At 39.0% G+C, this 20,730-nt stretch overlaps 1 protein-coding gene across 6 annotated transcripts in view; it reads left to right on the plus strand.

Annotated features, from left to right (window-relative positions):
* The window catches only part of ELMOD1 (ELMO domain containing 1), a 69,018-nt gene extending 50,775 nt beyond the window's left edge, over nucleotides 1-18,243 (plus strand). For 4 of the 6 annotated variants that reach the window (XM_062198344.1, XM_062198345.1, XM_062198343.1 and 1 more), the window contains 6 exons: nucleotides 1,235-1,368; nucleotides 5,671-5,739; nucleotides 6,228-6,251; nucleotides 9,446-9,496; nucleotides 10,483-10,616; nucleotides 16,865-18,243. In XM_062198344.1, coding sequence (XP_062054328.1) covers nucleotides 1,235-1,368; nucleotides 5,671-5,739; nucleotides 6,228-6,251; nucleotides 9,446-9,496; nucleotides 10,483-10,616; nucleotides 16,865-17,037 — 585 coding nt within the window. In that variant the 3' untranslated portion in view covers nucleotides 17,038-18,243. The remainder of the gene's footprint in view (nucleotides 1-1,234; nucleotides 1,369-5,670; nucleotides 5,740-6,227; nucleotides 6,252-9,445; nucleotides 9,497-10,482; nucleotides 10,617-16,864) is intronic. The other 2 variants (XM_062198346.1, XM_062198347.1) reach the window with 2 other exon arrangements.
* Nucleotides 18,244-20,730: the final 2,487 nt, after the last annotated feature.

The following is a 20,730-nucleotide window of genomic DNA, read 5'->3' on the forward strand; positions in this document are numbered from 1 at the left end:
GTACTAAGTGGTTTTTAGATTAGTGTTGAAATTAATACTAAAATAGTATGAATTACAACTTTTTATTTGTTACTGTTTTCTGTCATTGAATATTATGTTTTATACTGTGTCAGATTTGTGACAGTTCATTCTAAAGCAACGTAATTAATGTTCTGCTTTACTTTAAAATCTATAGAACAGCAATTTATAAGTTGACTTACTTCTAAAATAATTAATAGTTAAGATTTGACACTTATATTTGTACCCTATCTATAATAAAGATAAAATATTATATATTAACAGTCCAAAAAGTTTGCTTACATATCTATCTCTGTTAGTAAGAGCTCTGTAGTTTGACCATTACATCTTTATACAACTGTACATCTAAATTTCTGTCTCCTCTTTAGTAATAAATGCAGTATCTTTCTTACTACAGAAAACTTAGGAAAGTAGAACCAGTTTATTATGCAGTAAATAGCATAATATTTTGAATTTGTATTTGTCAATATATAGTTGATTTTAATTGAAATTCTTTTACTCAACTCTTAAAGATGATAATATGTTAAGTTTGTTCATGAATAGTACTGATGCTTCTTTTTCCAGCCATGTTTATTCTCCCTCCTGTTAATGGGTAAGATCTAAGAAATAAAACCCAAGTCGGCCCACTTTCCTTTTTGCTAATAATGCTGTGAAAAGTTCTGATACAACATTAGGAAATCGTTTCTGATGAGTTGGATAATGGGTGGTCCCCATATTTTCCTTGCTTTCACTTTCTCTGTATACACTTAAATATTTTTGAGAGCTCCAAAGAGCCTTTTGTGAGATTATCTACCTAGTTTCTGATTATAAATTCAAACAGAAGTCTTTATAAAAATAAAATATACAAATACACATTTCATTGCCTTCAGAGCAATGCATTCTGACATGTCATACATGGAGCTTCTGGTAAATCCCAGTGTACTACTCACGAGGGTGCCAAGGCAAATAACCTCTTACTTTACTTAAACTAGGTTTGGTTTGGTTTTGTCTCCCAGGCCCTCTGAAAAGGTCTTGGGTCGGCACCCAAAGGAATGTTCAGACTATACTTTGAGAACTGCTATCACAGATAATTAAAATATCACATCTTTAATTGCAGTACATTTGCATATATTCAGCTCTCCAAACCTCCTTATAACATAGTCTACAAAATCAGAGTCTATAAGAAAGTGAATTGTATGTGAATATCAACAGGGTAATTCTCTTTTTTTGTCTCAAGTTATGGAAATTCTTGAAGCCCAATACTCCATTGGAATCTCGGATTTCTAAGCAGTGGTGTGAAATTGGTTTCCAAGGTGATGATCCTAAAACCGATTTTCGAGGAATGGGACTTCTGGGCCTGTACAATTTGCAGTAAGTAGAAGGAGGAGTAATTATATGTTACAGTGGTGTTCTGGTCTTCTCATTAAAATGTCAAAGTTATTAGTCCCAAAAGTCACTTGCAAGAAAACATTCAAATTCTCTGAGATGTAATTCAGGTACATAAAGCTTATATGAGCTACTAGCATCTTCCTTCTTTTAGATTTTATGGATTTTTTAAGAAAATATCAGATTTTTACAAATTTTATTATGAAAAGTGGCAAGCAGTTGCAAAAGAGGGGAAGATGGTAAAGAAATCTCCTACTGATTTAGAGATTGTTTAGGTTTTGAAATACTTCCAACACACTTTTTTGGGCAAGAGTGTCATTGAAAGTCCTGTACTGCTTATAATTTCATGCCTCCTATTTCAATATGTAGCTCTAGAAAAATCAGTGTTATCTTACTATAATGCTACCATGACACCAAAACAAAATTAATAATGATTCCTTAGTGTTATCTATTTCTAGCCCATATTCAAATTTCCCAGTTCTCATAAAAATGCCATTTACTGCTGGTTGTTCTAATGCAAGTCTATATGAGATTTACACATTGTGCTTAGTTAATATGGCCCTGGGGTCTTTTTAAATTAGATCAGTCTCTCCCCTTCTGCCTCTCCTTTTGCCCACTTCCTCCTGTCATCCTTCCTGTAGAAGATTCTAGTCAGTTGTTCTGTAAAATGTCCCAGGAACTGGGTTTGTCTGTTTCCACTTGTTCCCATCCCCTGTATTTCCTGAACATAGGAGACATTTGGAAAGACCTGGGGAGATTCAGGTTGACAGCACTGCTCTGTCTTAAAGCTGAGATGAGTCAGAGGGACCAGAACCTGGTGGCTCCATTGTGAAGTCCTTGATAGGCTTTCCTCCTTCCATGATCTTCCCCAAACTAATTAATTCACTGTGCAAAAAGTGCTTTTTAAAAATAAGTAAAGATTTATTTATTTATTTGAAAGTCAGAGTTAGAGAGAGAGAGGAGAGAGAGAAGGAGAAAGAGAGAGAGAGAAATCCTTCCATCTGCTGGTTCACTCCCCAAATGGCCACAACAGCCAAGGCTGGGCCAGACCAAGCCAGGAGCCAGGAGCTTCATCCAGGTCTCCCACATGAATTCGGGGGCCCAAGCACTTGGGCCATCCTCCAGTGCTATCCCAGGTGCATTAGCAGAATGCTGGATGGGAAGTGGAGCAGCAACATCTCAAACCTGCACTTGTGCTGGCGCCACAAGAAAAAATGCTTTTATAATTCTGTTATTCTTTCCATGAATTTTGGCTGGAATTCTGTAGACTATTTCCTTTGTCAACTGCAGTAATTTGTTTTCTCTAAAGTAGAGGAAGGACAGATGCTCAGTTTTTCTATTTCGTTACCGGTTCTCAGGAGTAAGAAGTTGGGGTCCTAGTTCCCTTGCTAGTGATCATAAACCTTTTATTTATTTATTTTTGTTTTACCTCTCTATTTTTCAAATTCTATCTGTCAACTTCTGTGTTTTTGTATGTGTGACTCAACTAATTGTACTTTTTTTCCACACTCAAATTCAGTCATTTGAAGTCTTTTTTTTTTTTTTGAACCAAAGAGAATCTTTGTTCTTATGTCCTTTGACAATATCTTGTTGGTTTTTAAAAGAAATGAAGCCTTAGTGATTTTGGGCGGCACCCTATCTTCCCCCTAGATCTTTCCCTTTATTTTAAACATAATCACCCTTTATTTTATAAAATGTTTTAAATGTTATGATATCATGTGATGTGAATGAATAGAAAGTCAAATTGATGACAAAGGTGGTGTTACAAATAAGTGGATAATGGCTGAGCTTTTAAATAACTGAAACTGGGACAACTGGACTTCCATTTAGAAAAAAAGGAAATAAAATTAAATGTCTACCTCACTGTAATTCCCAAGCTAAGACTCAAAAGCATTCCTCCCAACTTTGAGGGAAAAATCTTTTTTTAAAAGAGATTTATTTATTTACTTGAAAGAGTTTCAGAGAGAGACGGAGAAGGGGAAAGAAAGAGATCGATCTTCTATCTACTGGTTCACTCCCCAGATGGCCACAACAGCCAGGCCAAAGCCAGGAGCCTGGAGTTTCTTCCAAGTCTCCCATATGGATGGCAGGGGCCCAAAAACTTGGGCCATTTTCCATTGCTTTCCTAGGCACATTAACAGAGAGCTGGATCAGAAGTGGAGCAGCAGCAACTTGAATCAGCACCCGTATGGGATGCCAGAGTCACAGCCAGCTGCTTTACCCACTATGCCACAATGCCGGCCCTTAGGAGAAAATCTTTAAGATGTCTGAGTAAGGATCTCTTAAAGATACAGACAAATAAGAAGCAAAAACAACAAAAACCACCTTCTACTGAAAAAGAAGAATCAATAAATTTCATACCTTAAAATTGAAAACTTTTATAAGATAAACTACCATTAACACAGGGAATGAGACAACACTGACACTGACTTAACTATAACAGATCCATAGCCAGGATATTATTTCCTGTAGGGTTAGTTGTCTTATTTATTCAAGGACATTTAGATACACTGGACCAAGAAATATGAAAGACATAAAGAGGAAACCAAGATAAGACAAAAGTGTGAAATGAGACCCAATTACATTAATAATCATGGACGTCTGTATTGAAATTGCTTACTCTGGTTTGAAATTTTCTCAGTGGAAACTGAAGAGCTTGATTTACCAATTGGATTTATGCAGGAAATATCTACACATCACATTAAAGAATACACACATGGTTTTTTTTAAGATTTACTTTATGTATTTGCAAGGCACAGTACACAGGCAAAGGGAGAGAGAGAGATCTTCCATCTGCTGGTTCACTCCCCAGATGGCTGTAATGGCTGAAGCTGGGGCAGGCCAGAGCTGGGAGCCTGGAATTCCATCCTATTCTCCAACTTGGGTCATCATCCCCTGCTTTTCTCAGGCACATTAGAAGGGAGCTGCTTTGAAAGTCAAGCTGCTAGGACTTGGACTTGAATTGGCACTCCAGTGTGGGATGCCACCATTGCAGGTGGCAGCTTAACCTACTGTACCCAACACTGCCCCAGTGCAATAGTTTTATAATGCTCTCTTTGAAGTCCTTTTTTTTTTTTTTTTTTTGGACAGGCAGAGTGGACAGTGAGAGAGAGAGAGAGACAGAGAGAAAGGTCTTCTTTTGCCGTTGGTGGCCGCCGCGGCCGGAGCGCTGTGGACGGTGCATCATGCTGATCCGAAGCCAGGGGCCAGGTGCTTATCCTGGTCTCCCATGCGGGTGCAGGGCCCAAAGACTTGGACCGTCCTCCACTGCACTCCCAGGCCACAGCAGAGAGCTGGCCTGGAAGAGGGGCAACCGGGACAGAATCCGGTGCCCCGACCAGGACTAGAACCTGGTGTGCCGGCGCTGCAGGTGGAGGATTAGCCTATTGAGCCGCAGTGCTGGCCTGAAGTCCTTTTTATGAATGTTTTTGAAGGCATGCAGCTTTGTACATTTGTGATAGGAAACTTCATTGCCTCTTTCCCATCAGAACAGAGATTTATGTTTTTTTTTTTTAACTTCTCTAAGCTCTATATTTTCCATTCACCCAGAATTCAAGTGCTCAATGAATATCCCCCAAGAAAAATATATCTTAAATGTGTCTTCCTCACCTACTGGAGTATGTTTTATCTCTGCCCTTGGGCTGTCCTAGCCCCTCACCACGTCTGTTCTCTGGGCTTCTGCCTTTTGGGGATTCTCAAATGCTGAGCTATTCAACTCCCTTATCTATAGGCATCTGATTTTTATTTAAAATGCATTTGTTTATTTATTTGAAAGGCAGAATGACAGAAAGATAGAGCAATCTTCTATTCACTGGTTCTAGTACTCAAAGCAGCTGGGGCTGGACCAAGCTGACATCATGATGGAGCCAGGAACTCCATCCAGGTTTCCCACAAGGGTGACAGAAATGCAAGTCCGTGAACCATCGTCAGCTGTCTCCCAGAGTGTTCAGTAGCAGGAAGCTGGTTTGGAAGTGGACACAGAACTCCATCCCAGACACTCAGATATGGGACGTGGGCTTCCCAAAGCAGCAGCTTGGCCAAGTACATAATTATGTTCCCAAATGCACTGGTCGCATTCCTAAGTCTATGTGGGTTTCACAACTACACTGCCACATCATTATATTTGGAAAATTTGAATATGGAAATCTTTTCTTTTTCTGGAAGAGCTGAAGCAGGTGAATATCTCCTGACAGTATCCATCTCTAAATCCAAAATGGCCTCAGATTAGGCGAAAGCGGATCTGTTCATCGGGGTTGGAGTCACGGCTTGCTTTCTCTCCATCTGCAGGTATTTTGCAGAACGGGATGCAGCAGCAGCTCAGCAGGTCCTCTCTGACTCTCTCCATCCAAAATGCAGGTAATTGTTGAGCAGGAAAGACTGGTTAGGCTTGATGGATTCAGTAAAATTAACTTCTGTTACGTGGGTCTGTTGCTGAGAGCCTTAGGAGAGCCATCCCACCATAAGTGAGGCTTAAAACCCTTTCAAACAAGCCCTTTTGACAAATGCCAAGAGAAGAGTTAGAACTTCAGGTACTTATTCCAAGATTTGGGATGTAAAGTGGCACCGTTCACATGAGATGTGAACTTAATGGCACTGCTAATGTCACTAGAGTCCAGGAAGGTGGAGAAGTAGGGTTGGAAGAAGGGAAGCTGCGGGACAGAGTTCAGAGACCAGCGAGAGTGATGGAGGGATAGAGGCCGAGTGGAAGTCAGGACTAACAGGTCTGGATTGTCAAGGCGGCTTTTGTTTTTGTTCAGTTTTGGTTTTTTGGTAAAAGTCTATAGATCTACATTATTTACGTTTTCATTTACCTTTCTGAATTTTTTTTCTTTGATTACATGAAGGGATATCACTAAGGAGGAAATAAGGTATTTTTTTTCTTTGCTTTTGTGTGTTATTACTTTAATTTTACTGTAGACTAAGTCTGGGTAAGAAATATAATTTCATGAAAAATATTCAAAAAGTAAACATTTCCCAGCTTTTTATCTAATATGGTTTAATGATTGGTGGCTGTGTCTTAGTGAAACAGATTATGCTAACCTGATGGAAAATATCAGAGCCTTTCTACAGCCATGACCATAACCTGACTGGAGGAACATTTTTTTTTATTTGCTGCATTATTTTGTAATTTTATTTAAGTTATACAACTTTCATGTATTTCATGTACAAAGATTTAGGAACACAGTGATGCTTCCCACCCCACCCTCCCTCCTGCCCATGCTCCAACCCTTCCTCCTCCCTCTCCCATTCCCACTGTTCATTTTTACAAAGATTTTCAGTTTACTTCCTGATCATAATGATTACTACACTAAGTAAAAGCTCAGCAGACAGTATGAAGAAATAAGCCGCTGTTCTGGGGGAGCATTTTGAAAGCTTCACCTAAAGCTTCTCCACACACCTGTGACTCCCCCCCCCTTCTCCCCCGAGGGACACTTTAAGTGAGAATATTGTTGTGCAGAGTAATTTTCTCTTTAATTAATATTTCTAATATTATTATAAATAGTAGTTATGAGTGCTTATGCGTGTTAGTCACATTTCATATAAGGAATTCCAATACTTTGTAATCAATATTTTGCATGTTTAGTTGCTAGTGTTCATCTTTGCTCAATAAATCCAAAATTTTATAACATTCTCAGAATTCAGGAGTAGGTTGACTTAGGTTTTTTCTACACCTTACTGTTTTGCTCATTCTAGCTTCAGTTGGCTAAAGTGCATTAAATTACATTTCCCAAATTTGTAATATTTAATAAGATTAAATCACATTTTTTTGGCATTCATTTTAAGAAAAACACTAAAATCACTAAGCTCTTTCTTTATATGTTACATGGCTATAATCAAGCTATTTTAATTTTTAACTACATTTTCTAAACAGCTTATGTCTGTCATATGGAGACTCTGAACCCCCTCAGATTAAATGGACTTAGGAGTCTGTGAGTACACTCAGGTGGAATGTCCTGGAGGAACATCAGGTGGAAAAAATGAATCCTTCAGGATCTTTAAAAAGTCACAAGGAGCTTGAAGTATGTTTTGATTAACCATTGAAGGGGGCTTACTGTTGTCTATGAGCCATTCTCCAAAAAAGCTTTACAGTTCTGTCTCCTGTGGCAGGCATCAGAGAGCAAGTACTCCAGGGTTTGTATAGCTACTCTTAAGAAACTGACATTTGTGAGTGTGCTGTGTTGTGTGTGTGTATATAGATATAATTATTGTGCTTTATCCCTCAAGCTACAATAAAATTGAATATATGAAGCTCATATATGAACAACTTAAAGTTGGTAGAAAATGTCCCTGGAAACAAATCAGAATGCTTTGAAAGTGCCACTGCTGTTCTTTACCAATGTCTGTAATAAGCATATTTTACTAATTATGATGTCAACTATATGAAAGAAGTGTATGTTACCAATTATGATGTCAACATCAGTCTTATGTAAAAGAAGTACATATTACCAATTATCATGTCAAAATAGTTACTGGGAGGCCCCGAATATTTCAGGTGTTGAACAGGGAGATGTCAATAAACACTAAAGAAAGCTCATTCCTGTCTGTCCTTCAGCAAGCATGGTACACCACTGCTCTTGGACACATCCATCTGTTGAGTCCTGAAGCAACTTGAGGGGTGAAAGTGGATTTAAGTTCAAGAGCAGAGTTTTGACTGGTGTGTGTGTGTGTGTGTGTGGTATGTTTTCCTAAAAAGAGGGATTCATCTGTTTGAGCCAGGATATCCTATAAGTAACCAAATGAGTGCAGGTCATTTGGGCTTTTATATTTCCATTGCTGATATAGATTTAACTTAGCAAACTCTAGAGATAATATATGTTTATAAAACTTTGCTGAAGAGAAAATAGCTGTTTATAAATTTTTATACAAAAAACTTAAATTTCACACAGAACTCATTTTTGTTTGGGTATGAGTCTTTTAAGGTAAAAATCTTCTGATGTCTCTGGCTGTTTGGTTTATAGGTTAGAACTATACTTTAAAAACAGGTATCACGTTTGAACATAACTTCGAAGTACCTCCTTTATAGCCACTTGTTTACAGAATAGGAACTACACATAGTTAAATATTAGTGTTGCATAATGTCTTTGTGGTTATGTGTATTGTGTATCTGATAATGTTTGTCATGCAGAGAGCTCTCTCCTACTTAGATGGAGGCTAAGTGTCCATAATAGCTCCAGTCTTAAGTTTTTATTTAGCTCAAATGCTAACTGTAGTTTTTAGTGTAAACCACTGAACAAAGTTTACAGGAGTCGCAGATAAAGAATAGAACATGGTTTCTGCCTGCTGCGCGACATCAGCAGTGTGGAGGGGAATGCAGATGGGTTAGGGAGGTCAGTCTGCAAAGTAACAGGTGAGGCGGTGTTTTCAGAATGCTCTGTGACAGAACCCTTTTCTTCACATACTCCTATTCAGAAGCTCAGATTATAAAACAGATTAAAATGGGGCTGCTATGGCTTAGCTGACTCAGCTCATCCAGAGAAAATGCTGCAACACTTATTGGAACAGAATTTTTAAAAACTAGACTGTACATCTTCCCTCTCTTCCTTCTTCCCTTCCTTCCTTCCTGCCTTCCACTAACCCAATCATTTATTTAGCAATAAACGTTTATTTAACATATGTGAATCAGGCATCACAAATAAGGCTAAGTAGGATAAACAACATGAGATCAAACATAACAAAATTCAGTGGGGAACCATGAGACTGTGAAATAACATCTCATCAGAGGAAAGACAAAAACCAGGCAAAGTTTCACAATGGAATTGCTGTTTGCTAACTGATGATAGTGTAGAAGCATATGTTCATGTTTGGCCTTTAGCACTGTCTCCCACTGTGGTACTGAAGTGGATGGGGGTAAATAACTTGGCCTTAAATAATTCCACTTTTGAGCTCCATATAAATTATATTTTGACTTTTAAGAATATTAAATTTAAATTCATTAGTGTTGGATACCCAAGGTGTGGACATCTTTCCATATGGTTAGTGATTTTAACATAAGCATTAAAAGGGAGAAAGTACCAATTAGAGAATAAATATTATGTACTCATTCATTCATTCATTCATTCAGCAAATTCAGCAAAGCAGAATGGGAGAAGAAAAGGATGGATAAAGCAATTGGGTGAGTGTGAGATTTTGTATATAAAGATTGTCAGTCTGACCAGAGCCAGGACAAAAGTACCCCAGGAGTACTGGGAACGATGATAAGGATGAAATTGTATTTGTCATGATGGAATATATTATCCCATTCAGTATTTAAAGGGATGCTGCTCTATGTTTTTGTCTCGTTTGGTAGGTTTTACTTAACATATCTCTATCAGTGTTGGGCCTTTAGGTAAAACCTTACTTTAGATATTTTTATTATAACATCTATTTTTTCCAAAAATATTTGAGCAGGAAACTCCTTTTTTTTTTCTTCTGTGCTAGGTTTATGTTAGCAGAGAGGATTTAAGTACTTCCTTCTTTTTGATTTTTAATAGATTCAAAGAAAAGGGATTGGGAAATATACTCTATGTTAAGATACTTCTTAAATTTTTTTTCTCATTTTAAAAGTAATATACAGCTTCTTACAGAAAATAAACGAAACTCATTCCCATTGTATTAATCTAGTATATCCATATTAATAGCTTGTGACATTTCATCCTATTCCTTATATACTAAAACTTGGCTTGCTTTGTTCATATGTATTATATCCTACATAGATAACCCCTAGACTATAGTTTTAATCAGCTATCACATGTTATAAGAGATTACCCTGATTTATTTCTCTAGTCATCTTTTTTTACAATGTTTGAATGATTTCTATTTCCTTGCCATTATAAACAATGCTGTAAAGAATATGCTTGTGTATAAAGCTTTGAATTTTTTCCTGTCATATATTTGAGAATAGAATTACCAAGTCAAAGCATATAAGCTCTCAGTTCTCATGGTACACACTTCCAAAATTTTCTGGACAATTACAAAAGTCAAGGTTTTGATAGGGTAGAAGGGGAAGGGCAACTGCCACTCTGATAATTTGATAGGAATGTAAAAATCCATGCTATCATTTTTGAAGTGCTTATCTCCCATTTGTGACACACTGTTGGTTTTGTGCTGTGCACTTTACAGGTACTCATTTGCAATCGTGGGCATCAATATAACAGACCTGGCGTACAATCTGCTGATCAGTGGAGCTCTGAAAACCCATTTCTATAACATTGCCCCAGAGGCTCCAACATTGTCTCACTTCCAACAAACATTCTGTAAGTGTCTTCTTCCGTAATTATCAATACAGTTTTTTTTATAGAACATTCCAGGCAAGGATTGAACTTGAGTTCTTAGTCATTTGGCTGTTTGGGACCTTCAAACTTCTTCCTTTGGTTTTGATTTTTGTTTGTTTTCTCATTAAGGGGAAAAAAAAAAAAAACTGCACTTACTGTTATTAGGGGTCATGGTCTTTTCTTTTTCCAAGCTCTTGCATAATATCAAGTGTGGTCTGACTCAAAGACATCATGGATGCCTATCTCCCTCTGATCTGGTATATATAATCCTTACAAACACAGATATATTTTAAAAGATCCATGAAATGTGCTGGCCTTGAAGACAGCCTGAGTTGACTCTCAGATCTATGTTTTAGCAGAAATGAAGTCTCTGAGATTAGAAGATAAGGTAGAGAAGGTTCTCCCAGAAAGTAGAACAAAAAGGCAAATATGAAAAATAGGAAACAAAGGTTGAACAATCAAAGGACCATTCCAGGAAACCTAATATCTGAATAGGAATGCCTGAAAATGTGAAAATTTAGGGGAGGACATCAAAGAATAAATCAAGAAAAAATATGTCAGAACTGAAGAATTACTCTTCTTTTTTAAAATATGCTCCAGGGGGCCGGCGCTGTGGCGCAGTGGGTTGATCCTCCGCCTGCAGTGCCAGCGTCCCATATGGCGCTGGTTCTAGTCCTGGCTGCTCCTCTTCCAATCCAGCTCTCTGCTATGGCCTGGGGAGGCAGTGGAAGATGGCCCAAGTCCTTGGTCCCCCGCATCCACATGGGAGACCGTGAGGAGGCACCTGGCTCCTGGCTTCAGATCAGTGCAGCTCTGGCCATTGCGGCCATTTGAGGAGTGAACCAGCGGAGGGAGGACCTTTCTCTCTGTCTCACCACCTCACTGTCTATAACTCTACCTATCAAAAAATAAATAAAATCTTAAAAATAAAATAAAGTATGCTGCAACAAAATAGATGAAAATAGACCCACACTAGGTCCATATCATTGTGAGATTCTGTGACAACTGGGAACAGATAATCCTCAAGATTTCCAAAGCTGCATCAGAAAGAATTGGGAATCAAGATAATATTGGACTTCTCCACAGCAACATTCTATTCTGGAAAACAGTAGAATAATGTCTTCAGAAATGTAAGATAATAGTAAAGAAAAACCTAAGGTAATAGGATTTCCTTCTTAGAATTGTGTACCACATCTAAGTTTTCATTTAAGTATGAGAAAAGAATATAGACATTTTTTTAAAAAGCAAACTCTTAAGCATTTACCTCCCTGCACCTTTCTCAGGAAGCTCCTGAAGGATCTGTTTCCATAAGTCATTCTAAAAGGAATAATGGGGTTCAGAAAAGAGGAAATATATCCCAGGAAAGAAGCATCGGGAAAGTCCAAGATAATATCTGAACAATAGGCTGCAAACAATCAGGCTAGATTTCAGCAGACCTGAGGTCCAAAAAGAGACTCTTTGAAGAGTGTGAAGTGATAGAGTATCTACCATGGTTGAACATCTTAAGAGGACATTGACATACTTAGGGGATAGTTAAAGTTAAATGAATTAGAAAATTAAAGTAAATAAAGAAGGCCAGTAAAGAAAAGAATCGGGCAAGAAACCTTGTGTCTAGGATAGGTGAAAGGGAACTAAATCTTCATCTATAAAGAGAAGTAAAAAATAAATAAATAAATAAAGCAGTTGAAAACACGTTATTTAGAGCCGTGAAGATCAATAATCAAAATAACCAGCTGAAGGAGTTGAAATGCTGCTTTGGAGAAACAGGAACTGGATCTGGAGATGCTGTTATTTGTTTTGTTTTGTTGTTTTTGATTTTTTGTGTTTGTTTCTGTAACAAAAATTGTTAAACTGTTAGAACTGTATGACTTAGCTAAAAATAAAAAATCCAGAAAACCGTGTACGGGCATTCTAATGGAAAGTTCTCGAGCTCTGAAGGGGCTTAAGCTACAGATTTGGGGTTGCTCAGTACTGAGGAGAAAATCAATCGCACAGTAGAGGAGTTCACCCAGGAATCAAAGGTAAAAGCCTGAAGCATTGACGTGGAAGGGCAGAAATGTCTGTTTTGTTCAAGGTCATATCCTTGGCACTGAGCCTGATTCAGACCAGGTGCTCGGTGACTATTGGATGGATAGATGGGTGGATGAGAGGATGGATGGAAGGGTGGAAGGGTGGTTGGAAGGATGGATGGATGAACTGGAGGCCAAATGGATGATGTTCTTTGCAGGGGGAAGAGGAGTCTAGTTTCACTGGAAAAATTGAGACTTGGCCTAAATTGATAAGCTTCCAAAAGAATTCTAGCCCTGATGAGTAAGCATGCAATAGGATTACTTGTTTCCCAAGACTCTCATCACGTTTTGAAACTAGCAGCAATCCCCCAGTGAGTTGTGTCATAGGCAGAGGGACTCAGATATCTCTAAGGGAAGCAAATTGTGCCCTAGATTCACTATTCTGCCATTCAGTGTGATCAGTCCTGCACGTCTCCTCTGTAATATTCTTGCAATTACCTGTGTCCTTGCAAATGTCTCTGCTCTCTACTAACAGAATGCAATGAAGTAAAACCAAAACACATTTGCAGCAACAAATGGGCTGCAGGCTTGAGTTGAAAAGCCAAATTAGTATTCCAAACAAGTATTTCATCAAGGTGGAAGAATATAAGAATGCAATAGCTCTATCGCTCTGATTTTACAGTATTATTCATTGAACACTGAGCTGCCAAGACAGTATGTTAGGAAAATCACGTTCAATCTAAAGCTCTGCTGAACACACAGGCACATTGAAATGAAGTCAGGTTAGATGTAGTGAGCAGAAGGCAAGTACAATGGTCAGGAAAGGAAAAGGAATTATCTTTTCTTTGACTTTCAAAAGAAGAAACTATTCAGTAAGATTAAGCACCGGAGGAGCAGAATGCACCGAATAAAGCTGCTTGTCACAATTGGTGAAATGTCAGCAGGTTTCAGGTCCTGGCTTCCAGCTTCCAGCTGTAATTGTGTAATTGTGCAGCATTCAAGCATCTTGCCTAAGCTCAACATCCTCCTCTGTAGTGGAGACAGAATATCTGCATTGCACACCCCCACAAATATAAGAATTAAATGAGAGACTATAAGCAGTACCCTGGCCTGTTTTCTCCCTCTCCTTTAGCTTCCTTAGCTAACACATCCTCAGCTGAGATTGCAAGCCTGCCTCCCTCTCCCTGAGGGTCCAAGAACTGAGGAGCCCAGGAGCTCCACCTGCTTCTGGAACTCAGTACCTAACACTGTCTCTGTTATGGATTTGTTAATTGGCAGGTAGTGGGTCAGTTGACCAAATGAATTTTTGAATTCTCTGTAATTTTATATAAATGAATGCAGTCTTATGATTGTAATATGTTACAAGCCACCATTTCTATGTTTTAGTTATGAAGATTGTGTTATTTAGTCTCTAATTATTTTGCTGATGGTGCTAAGGAAAAGTCCCAGGGAATCAGTCTGCAATCTTTCAAGTCTGGCTTTTATATCTTAAGGAAGGATCCTGAGAAAGGGGCAGAAAACAGACCACCTTCCCATCAACACTTACCATAGCCCATTGTTAGAGATGTTCTTTAATTCCATGTAGGAAAGAAAAATGGAGAAATTGAATGGATGTGCATTCTGCTAGAGAATTCTGCACTACATGGCATCACATTTAGAGTGAGTTGCCAATATCCCTGCACATTGCGGAAAAGTGAATTCTTCATTACAGATTGTTCACGGAGCCTTTTACATTGTCAGTAGGAGTAAAGAGCTGTCGCTCGTGGAGTACTAATGACATCATTGTGGCTGATTTTAAGTAATATTAGAAACCTGACTTCCCTTAAAGAATAGCTCAAGTATGTTTATGTGAGCTTAGAGACCAATCAAGAAAGTTATGTATGTATTTTACATAGTAAGGAAATAAGAAATTATAAATTTTCATAGATTTCTTTTAGAACTACAAAAACTATAATATTTATAGGGAAGCCAAGGGAACCTAAAAAGATAGGATATTGTATGAGTTTGCCCAATCACCAAAATCAGATTATTTAATTCTTTTGGTGAAATAAGATACCAGCTTCAGAGGAAATGGGTTTCTGTCATATACTAAACAACAAAGGTGACAACAGACTCCAAATCATGGCTGGTGAGAAATGAGGATGCTTCACCTAGAAAAGAGATAAACGTGGGGCATAAAGAACACTTCACATAGTTGGGCTGTAGAAAGACTGGGTTTTTTTCTGTGAAATGCAGGGCAACAGCTTTTGGCTGAGTGTGAAGAACCTTTTAAGTGTCAGCTGAGATCCCGTGGAATACTCAGTGTTGTCGCCAGACAAGTTCAAGCCTGGAATCCACCCACGGGAGACAGAGGAGAGGGCTCCTAGGGTGGTTGATGCCTCTGATCTGGAGCTTTGCTGATATGTGGTCAGGTTTCCCATGTGTGTAGCCCAGAAGCTATTTGAGTGAAGATGGTGGTCACCCATCAGAAATGTGAAAAGTAGCCATATCAGTCATTGAGAGCCCAAAGACAAACTAGTCCTCAAAGAAATAGAACAATCACCTTCAAAAATGTAAAGTAAGTTTCTCTCCCCCCTTGTATCTATATTTGTAGGGAGACTCAATACTAAAGCTGTATACGCATACTTAACAATGCAGTGAGACCAGGAATCAGGGGAGTGAATCTGTGGAAGCAGACCAACGTCTGCCAATGTGTGTTGGTGGTGGTCACTTCTAATTTGCATTATAGTGAGATGGGAATAGAGATTTCTAAAACTCAGTGTGTAGAACCATGTTGAGGGGACGGCGCTGCGGCCCAGGGGTTAATGCCCTGGCCTGAAGCACCGGCATCCCATATGGGCGCCGGTTCGAGACCCGGCTGCTCCACTTCCAATCCAGCTCTCCGCTATGGCCTGGGATAGCAGTAGAAGATGGCCCAAGTCCTTGGGCCCCTGCACCTGCATGGGAGACCCAGAAGAAGCTCCTGGCTCCTGACTTTGGATCAGCTCAGCGCCGGTCGTTGCGGCCAATTGGGGAGTGAACCATCAGATGGAAGACCTCTCTCTCTCTCTGCCTCTCCTCTCTCTAACTCTTTCAAATTAAAAAAAAAAAAAAATCTTTAAAAAAAAGAACCATGTTGAAAGTATCCCTAAGCATAGCTAGTTACCAGAAAAAAAACAAAAGGATTCTTTTTTTTTTTTTTTTTTTTCCAGTAGAACACTGATTGTCTTTGTTCCAAAGTCTCTTCCTGGGGACCCCATCATCTCCACTGCTCGTTTTTTCCATTTTTGTTTACACACAGAGGAGGAAGCACAAGGATTCAATCCAGGTTTCTGGCTCCGAAGTCCTGACTCCCATTTGCTACCACCTTCTTACATGAAGACAAAACCTTGCATAATCTTCATTTTTCTTTTTTTTTAAATTAAGATTCTTTCCTTACTTTTGCTAATATATAAAGACATCTGAACTTTCAATGGATTTACTGCATTCAAATACTTAGTACTATCTTTTTAAAAAAGTCATATTTCAGTTTTAAATGTGGTTTAAAAAAATGGCAGTGGAAGGAGGAAACACAGTGGAGAACAGATGTAATGAGTAGGTTCTTGAGTCGAATTCTAGCATTTATTCCCCAAATCTCCCCAGTCCAAATCATTCCTAGGAAACATTTTTGAGATGCAAATGTATTTGACTATAAAACTATGCTTCAGAGCAAGGAAGTCTTATTAACAATTTCATATAGTTTAAGGACCAGTCTGTGTTGTTCAGAGTTAATTCACAATCCTTATTGTCTCATAATAGATTGTCAGAATGCATTTGTTTGATTTGTCAGGGTAATTTAAAACTTTGAACTGAATATCAAGAGAAAAAAGGCGGAACAAAGTGATTTTGAAAAATCAGACCATTATGTTAATTCAATTAGGAGGCAGAGGATGAAGTAGTCACTGTGGCCTTGGGAATACATTTCTGATGTGATTCATGTTCACGAGATGGCAGAATTGATTTGTCTTCTGCCTGGAATCAAGAATCATTTCAGAACCAGTTTCAAAAATTGTTCCTATTGGTAGCTTCTCCTGGGCTGGTCTTTAGACTCATTACAAGCAGTCATATTTGCTGACTGTTGATGTCTCCTGTGAACCCGTGTTTACTAATTTTGCTCTAGCCTCTCCTTCAGCATTCAGGATGATTTTGAATATGTTAAGATCTTTTTCCCCCCACATTCTTATCATAACCTTATTCCAACAGGCTATTTGATGCACGAGTTTCATAAATTTTGGATTGAAGAGGACCCCATGGACATAATGGAATTCAATCGTGTGCGGGAGAAATTCCGCAAGAGGATCATAAAGCAGCTGCAAAACCCAGACATGGCACTCTGCCCACACTTTGCTGCCTCGGAAGGTTTAATCAACATGTAGTCGCCCACGCTGGTTTGAATGGATTCCCTGGAACACTGCCTCATTGTGTTAGGTCTCTGCCTAGGTCACAGCTCACACACTGAATGCACACAGTGATTATATGCATGCCTTTTGGTACAGTATTTTCATCTCTTGGTCATAATTCCAAGATCCCCAGATACTGCTGTTTCTGGAGCATCCACCCTCCAGTGACTGCTCATATTGTGGCATTATGCAGTGTTACATCTTGCCTTGACACCCAGGTATGGAGAGAGTTTTCTATTTTTTTAGATTGTTTTCCTCTCCCTCATAATTCAGCATTACAGAATTGTTATTTCTCTAGCTGTATTTTGTATGTAATTCGTTTAGCTGAATCTTGTTCTGTGAAAGCCTTTTAATTTATTGATAATGTTTCATGACTATTGCTGCTAGCTTTTCAAGCCAGGTTCATGCTTGGACCTCGTTCTGATAAAATATAAGTCTTTAAAATAATACAGACAGATACATGATAAACCAAACTGTTAATGCAAACAGCCACGCTTCTCAAAAATGTAATGAGGCTTAGAAGAAGTAACTTTAGGTAGGAGCTGTTTTTGTTTGGAGTGACGCTGAATTATATTGTAACTTACCCCCAGTTGCAATTGTGTCAGTCATCTAGATATCACATTATTTTATTCCCATAATTTCATGGGCGTGGGTGCCTGTATATGTTTAGGATGCCTGGAGCCTCAGATAGGAAGTCAGCATATATCAAAAGTTGCAAAAGGTTTTTCACCACCTGCCTCTTGCTGAACTCTGAATTACCCCTCTCAGCGCAGTTCAAATCCAAGTTTTTTCCTTGGGAAACTGAGTGCTGACTGGCTTGTTTTCCATGTGAAGGGGCAATGTTAAGAACAATCTGCAAGGATATGTGTCACAAGAGAGAAACCTAAGCTATGTCACTCTAATATTTCTTGAGAATAGCGATCTTGTCTTGCATCAGTGGAAGAAGTAAATTGCTTGGAAGAAGAAAAGACAAATCATACTGACACTATTAAAAATCATTTTAAAAGACCGTGATTTAGTTTGGAATTATGATTGTAGTCTGTTGAATAGTATTTACCATGGCATTTCATACCCATGGTATTTTATACTTTCTGACTATCAATTTTAGTATATATTAGATGTTTGTGGAATCACTTGCTTACTGAAATGAATTTTGAGTACTGCCTGTCGGTTATATGAATAAACAACATGTCATTCTACTGTAACATAGAGTGGATTTCATTTAATATTTTTGTGCTCATATAGTTTCTGAAAATGCAAGTGTGTGAGCAGGTAGAATGTCAAAAACAGACAACCTGGCGCTGAGTGTAAATTGCGCCATCATCCACGGTTACCAGGTGTAAGTTAGAATGCATTGTGTTTCAGAGACTTGAACTAATCTTAAGGCTTGATGGTGCTTTCATGAAAGAATAAGAACCAACTTTTTATACATAAATTTATGACAAACCTGGTTGGGTGCTGCCAGACAACAGAAAAAAAGGGGGGAAAAAAAGGTCAACTGCACATTGTTTCCTTGTGCATGCTGCTTCCTCTGGTTTTGTGTTAGCCCTTGCCTGTGGCAGTGTCCCAAGTGGCCTCATTTTGCCTTGTCTCTGTTACAGCCCTGTAACAGGGAAGGGAAGGGAAGGAGTTGGTTAGCACATGGGATGTATCATGAGTGATGACAAGGACATACATTCCTTGCCAGGGTGAGAAATCGTGAGCCTATCTGAATTCCCCACCACTGCTGCAGCGACTGGAGGTGAGGGTATTATTCCGTAGGCAGCACAGCCTTTGTCAGCCACGTGTGTACATTGTCTCTTTCTATCCATTGTGGTCCGTGTCACTGACGTGGTCCGTGACACTGATGGCTTGACAGTATGTGGCACTTACAGCAGCTCACGTCTCTTCTGTTCAGGTAGAGAAAGCTGATGTTAGCAAAGCGCAGTGTTCCCTCCCAGCTCCTAGAATGCTTTCTTTCTGTTGGATCTTAACTTGGCTGCACAGTTTTAGGAAGAAGGAGCTCTGCCACCCCCTTCTAGTTCTGAACGTTATCGGATTTCTCATTCGCACCTCTCTGTGGAAGATGCAGTCTGCCCAGTAACACAGTGAGGTGAGAAAAAGAACAGGAGAAGGTTTCACAACCATCAGAAATGTGTGATGTCTCTGTGTGTTTCTCTTGGTTATTTTTAACTTGCTTATGTTTATGCCATCGAACTAGAATTGACCACATAAAATGTAAATTGTGTAGCAAGCTTCCTCAAAATTTTCCAAAACACTATTTGTGATGGTAAAACACACACACACACACACACATTCTGGTTTGCACTACAGGAAGAAATTCCTTGGAGGCACTATTTCTGAAGCTTGAGACTTCAATCAGACTTCCCTTCTCAGAATTCTTGGTTTTGTACTATGGTGAAAAAAATGCCTGATAACCCACCATCTTTTCTGCATTTGAAAAGAGGCTTACATATATTCCAATCCCAAGAGGTAAAGTGGTCTTACAATATATCTCCCATTCTAGGACACGTTTGAGACAGAAAAAATGATGTTAACAATTTCTCTCAGACAACAGGGTAATCTGGGACAGTTTGAGGGAACAGAGATATGAGGTGGCAAAGATACAGACGTTAGCAGGGATTGTCTCCTATAATGCTAGGCAAATACAGCCCAGTGCCTTCACTTCCTAACCTCTGGCAGAAGTACATATGTCATGGAGCCATAGGAAGAAAGTGATGTCTGTCAGTTCTGGGCAATATCTAAGGACCGGGGAGGAATATTCATGCTTCTCACTTACCTTCTGCCATGGTGGCTCCACTCACCTGGGTCCCAGAGTGAGGACAACTTGAGCCAGACACACCATGGAATGGTAATACAGCCAAAAATTACATCTTTGTTGTTCTAAGCCAATAAGATACATGATGCTATTTGTTACAATAGCACAACTGAGTGCATCCTGACTGATGAAAGTCTCAGTTTCCTCATTTGCTAAATGGTGATACAAATACAACATCCTTAAGAGGTTGTGGAGTTTAGATAAGATAATTCATGTTACTTTAAAATTATTGTTCATTTATTTTAGCTAAAAGTTGGTGGGGAGAGAGGAGATCTTCCATCTGCTGTTTCATCTACCAAATGTCTGAAAGAGATGGGGCTGAGCTTGACTGAAGCCTACAGCCAGAAACTCAGTCTAGGTCTCTTATGTGGGTGGCAGGGATTCAAGAACTTGAACTATCTCCTGCTGCCTCCCAGGGTGCACATTAGCAAGAAGCTGGACCAAAAGCAGAGGCAGGATTTGATCCCGAGCATTCTCATATGGCATGTATCCCAAGAGGCATGGTTACCACTGCACCTAATGCCTGTCCCAAATGGACATCTTGATATCTAGCATACCACCTACCCCAGATCTTAGAAACCTGTAGAGATGTGCACTTGGTCTGAGCTGAGAATTTCAATTACATAGACTGAGCCAAAGTTGCTGATAGAGAAATAAATCTGGCAATCAAACTCCATGATGCAAAGTATCTTGATCCATCAGATACAATTTGGTCAAATACAAATTGAATGAGAGTAAGGAGGGGACAGAATGTGGGGACAGGAAATGAGAGATAATGGGGAGAAATGGAAAGGGACAGACAAAAACGAAAGTGTTAGCAAGCATTTCTAGGAAAGAAAAACATGCAAGAC

The sequence above is a fragment of the Lepus europaeus genome, chromosome 7 (assembly GCF_033115175.1).
Source record: "Lepus europaeus isolate LE1 chromosome 7, mLepTim1.pri, whole genome shotgun sequence".
Lineage (NCBI taxonomy): Eukaryota > Metazoa > Chordata > Mammalia > Lagomorpha > Leporidae > Lepus > Lepus europaeus.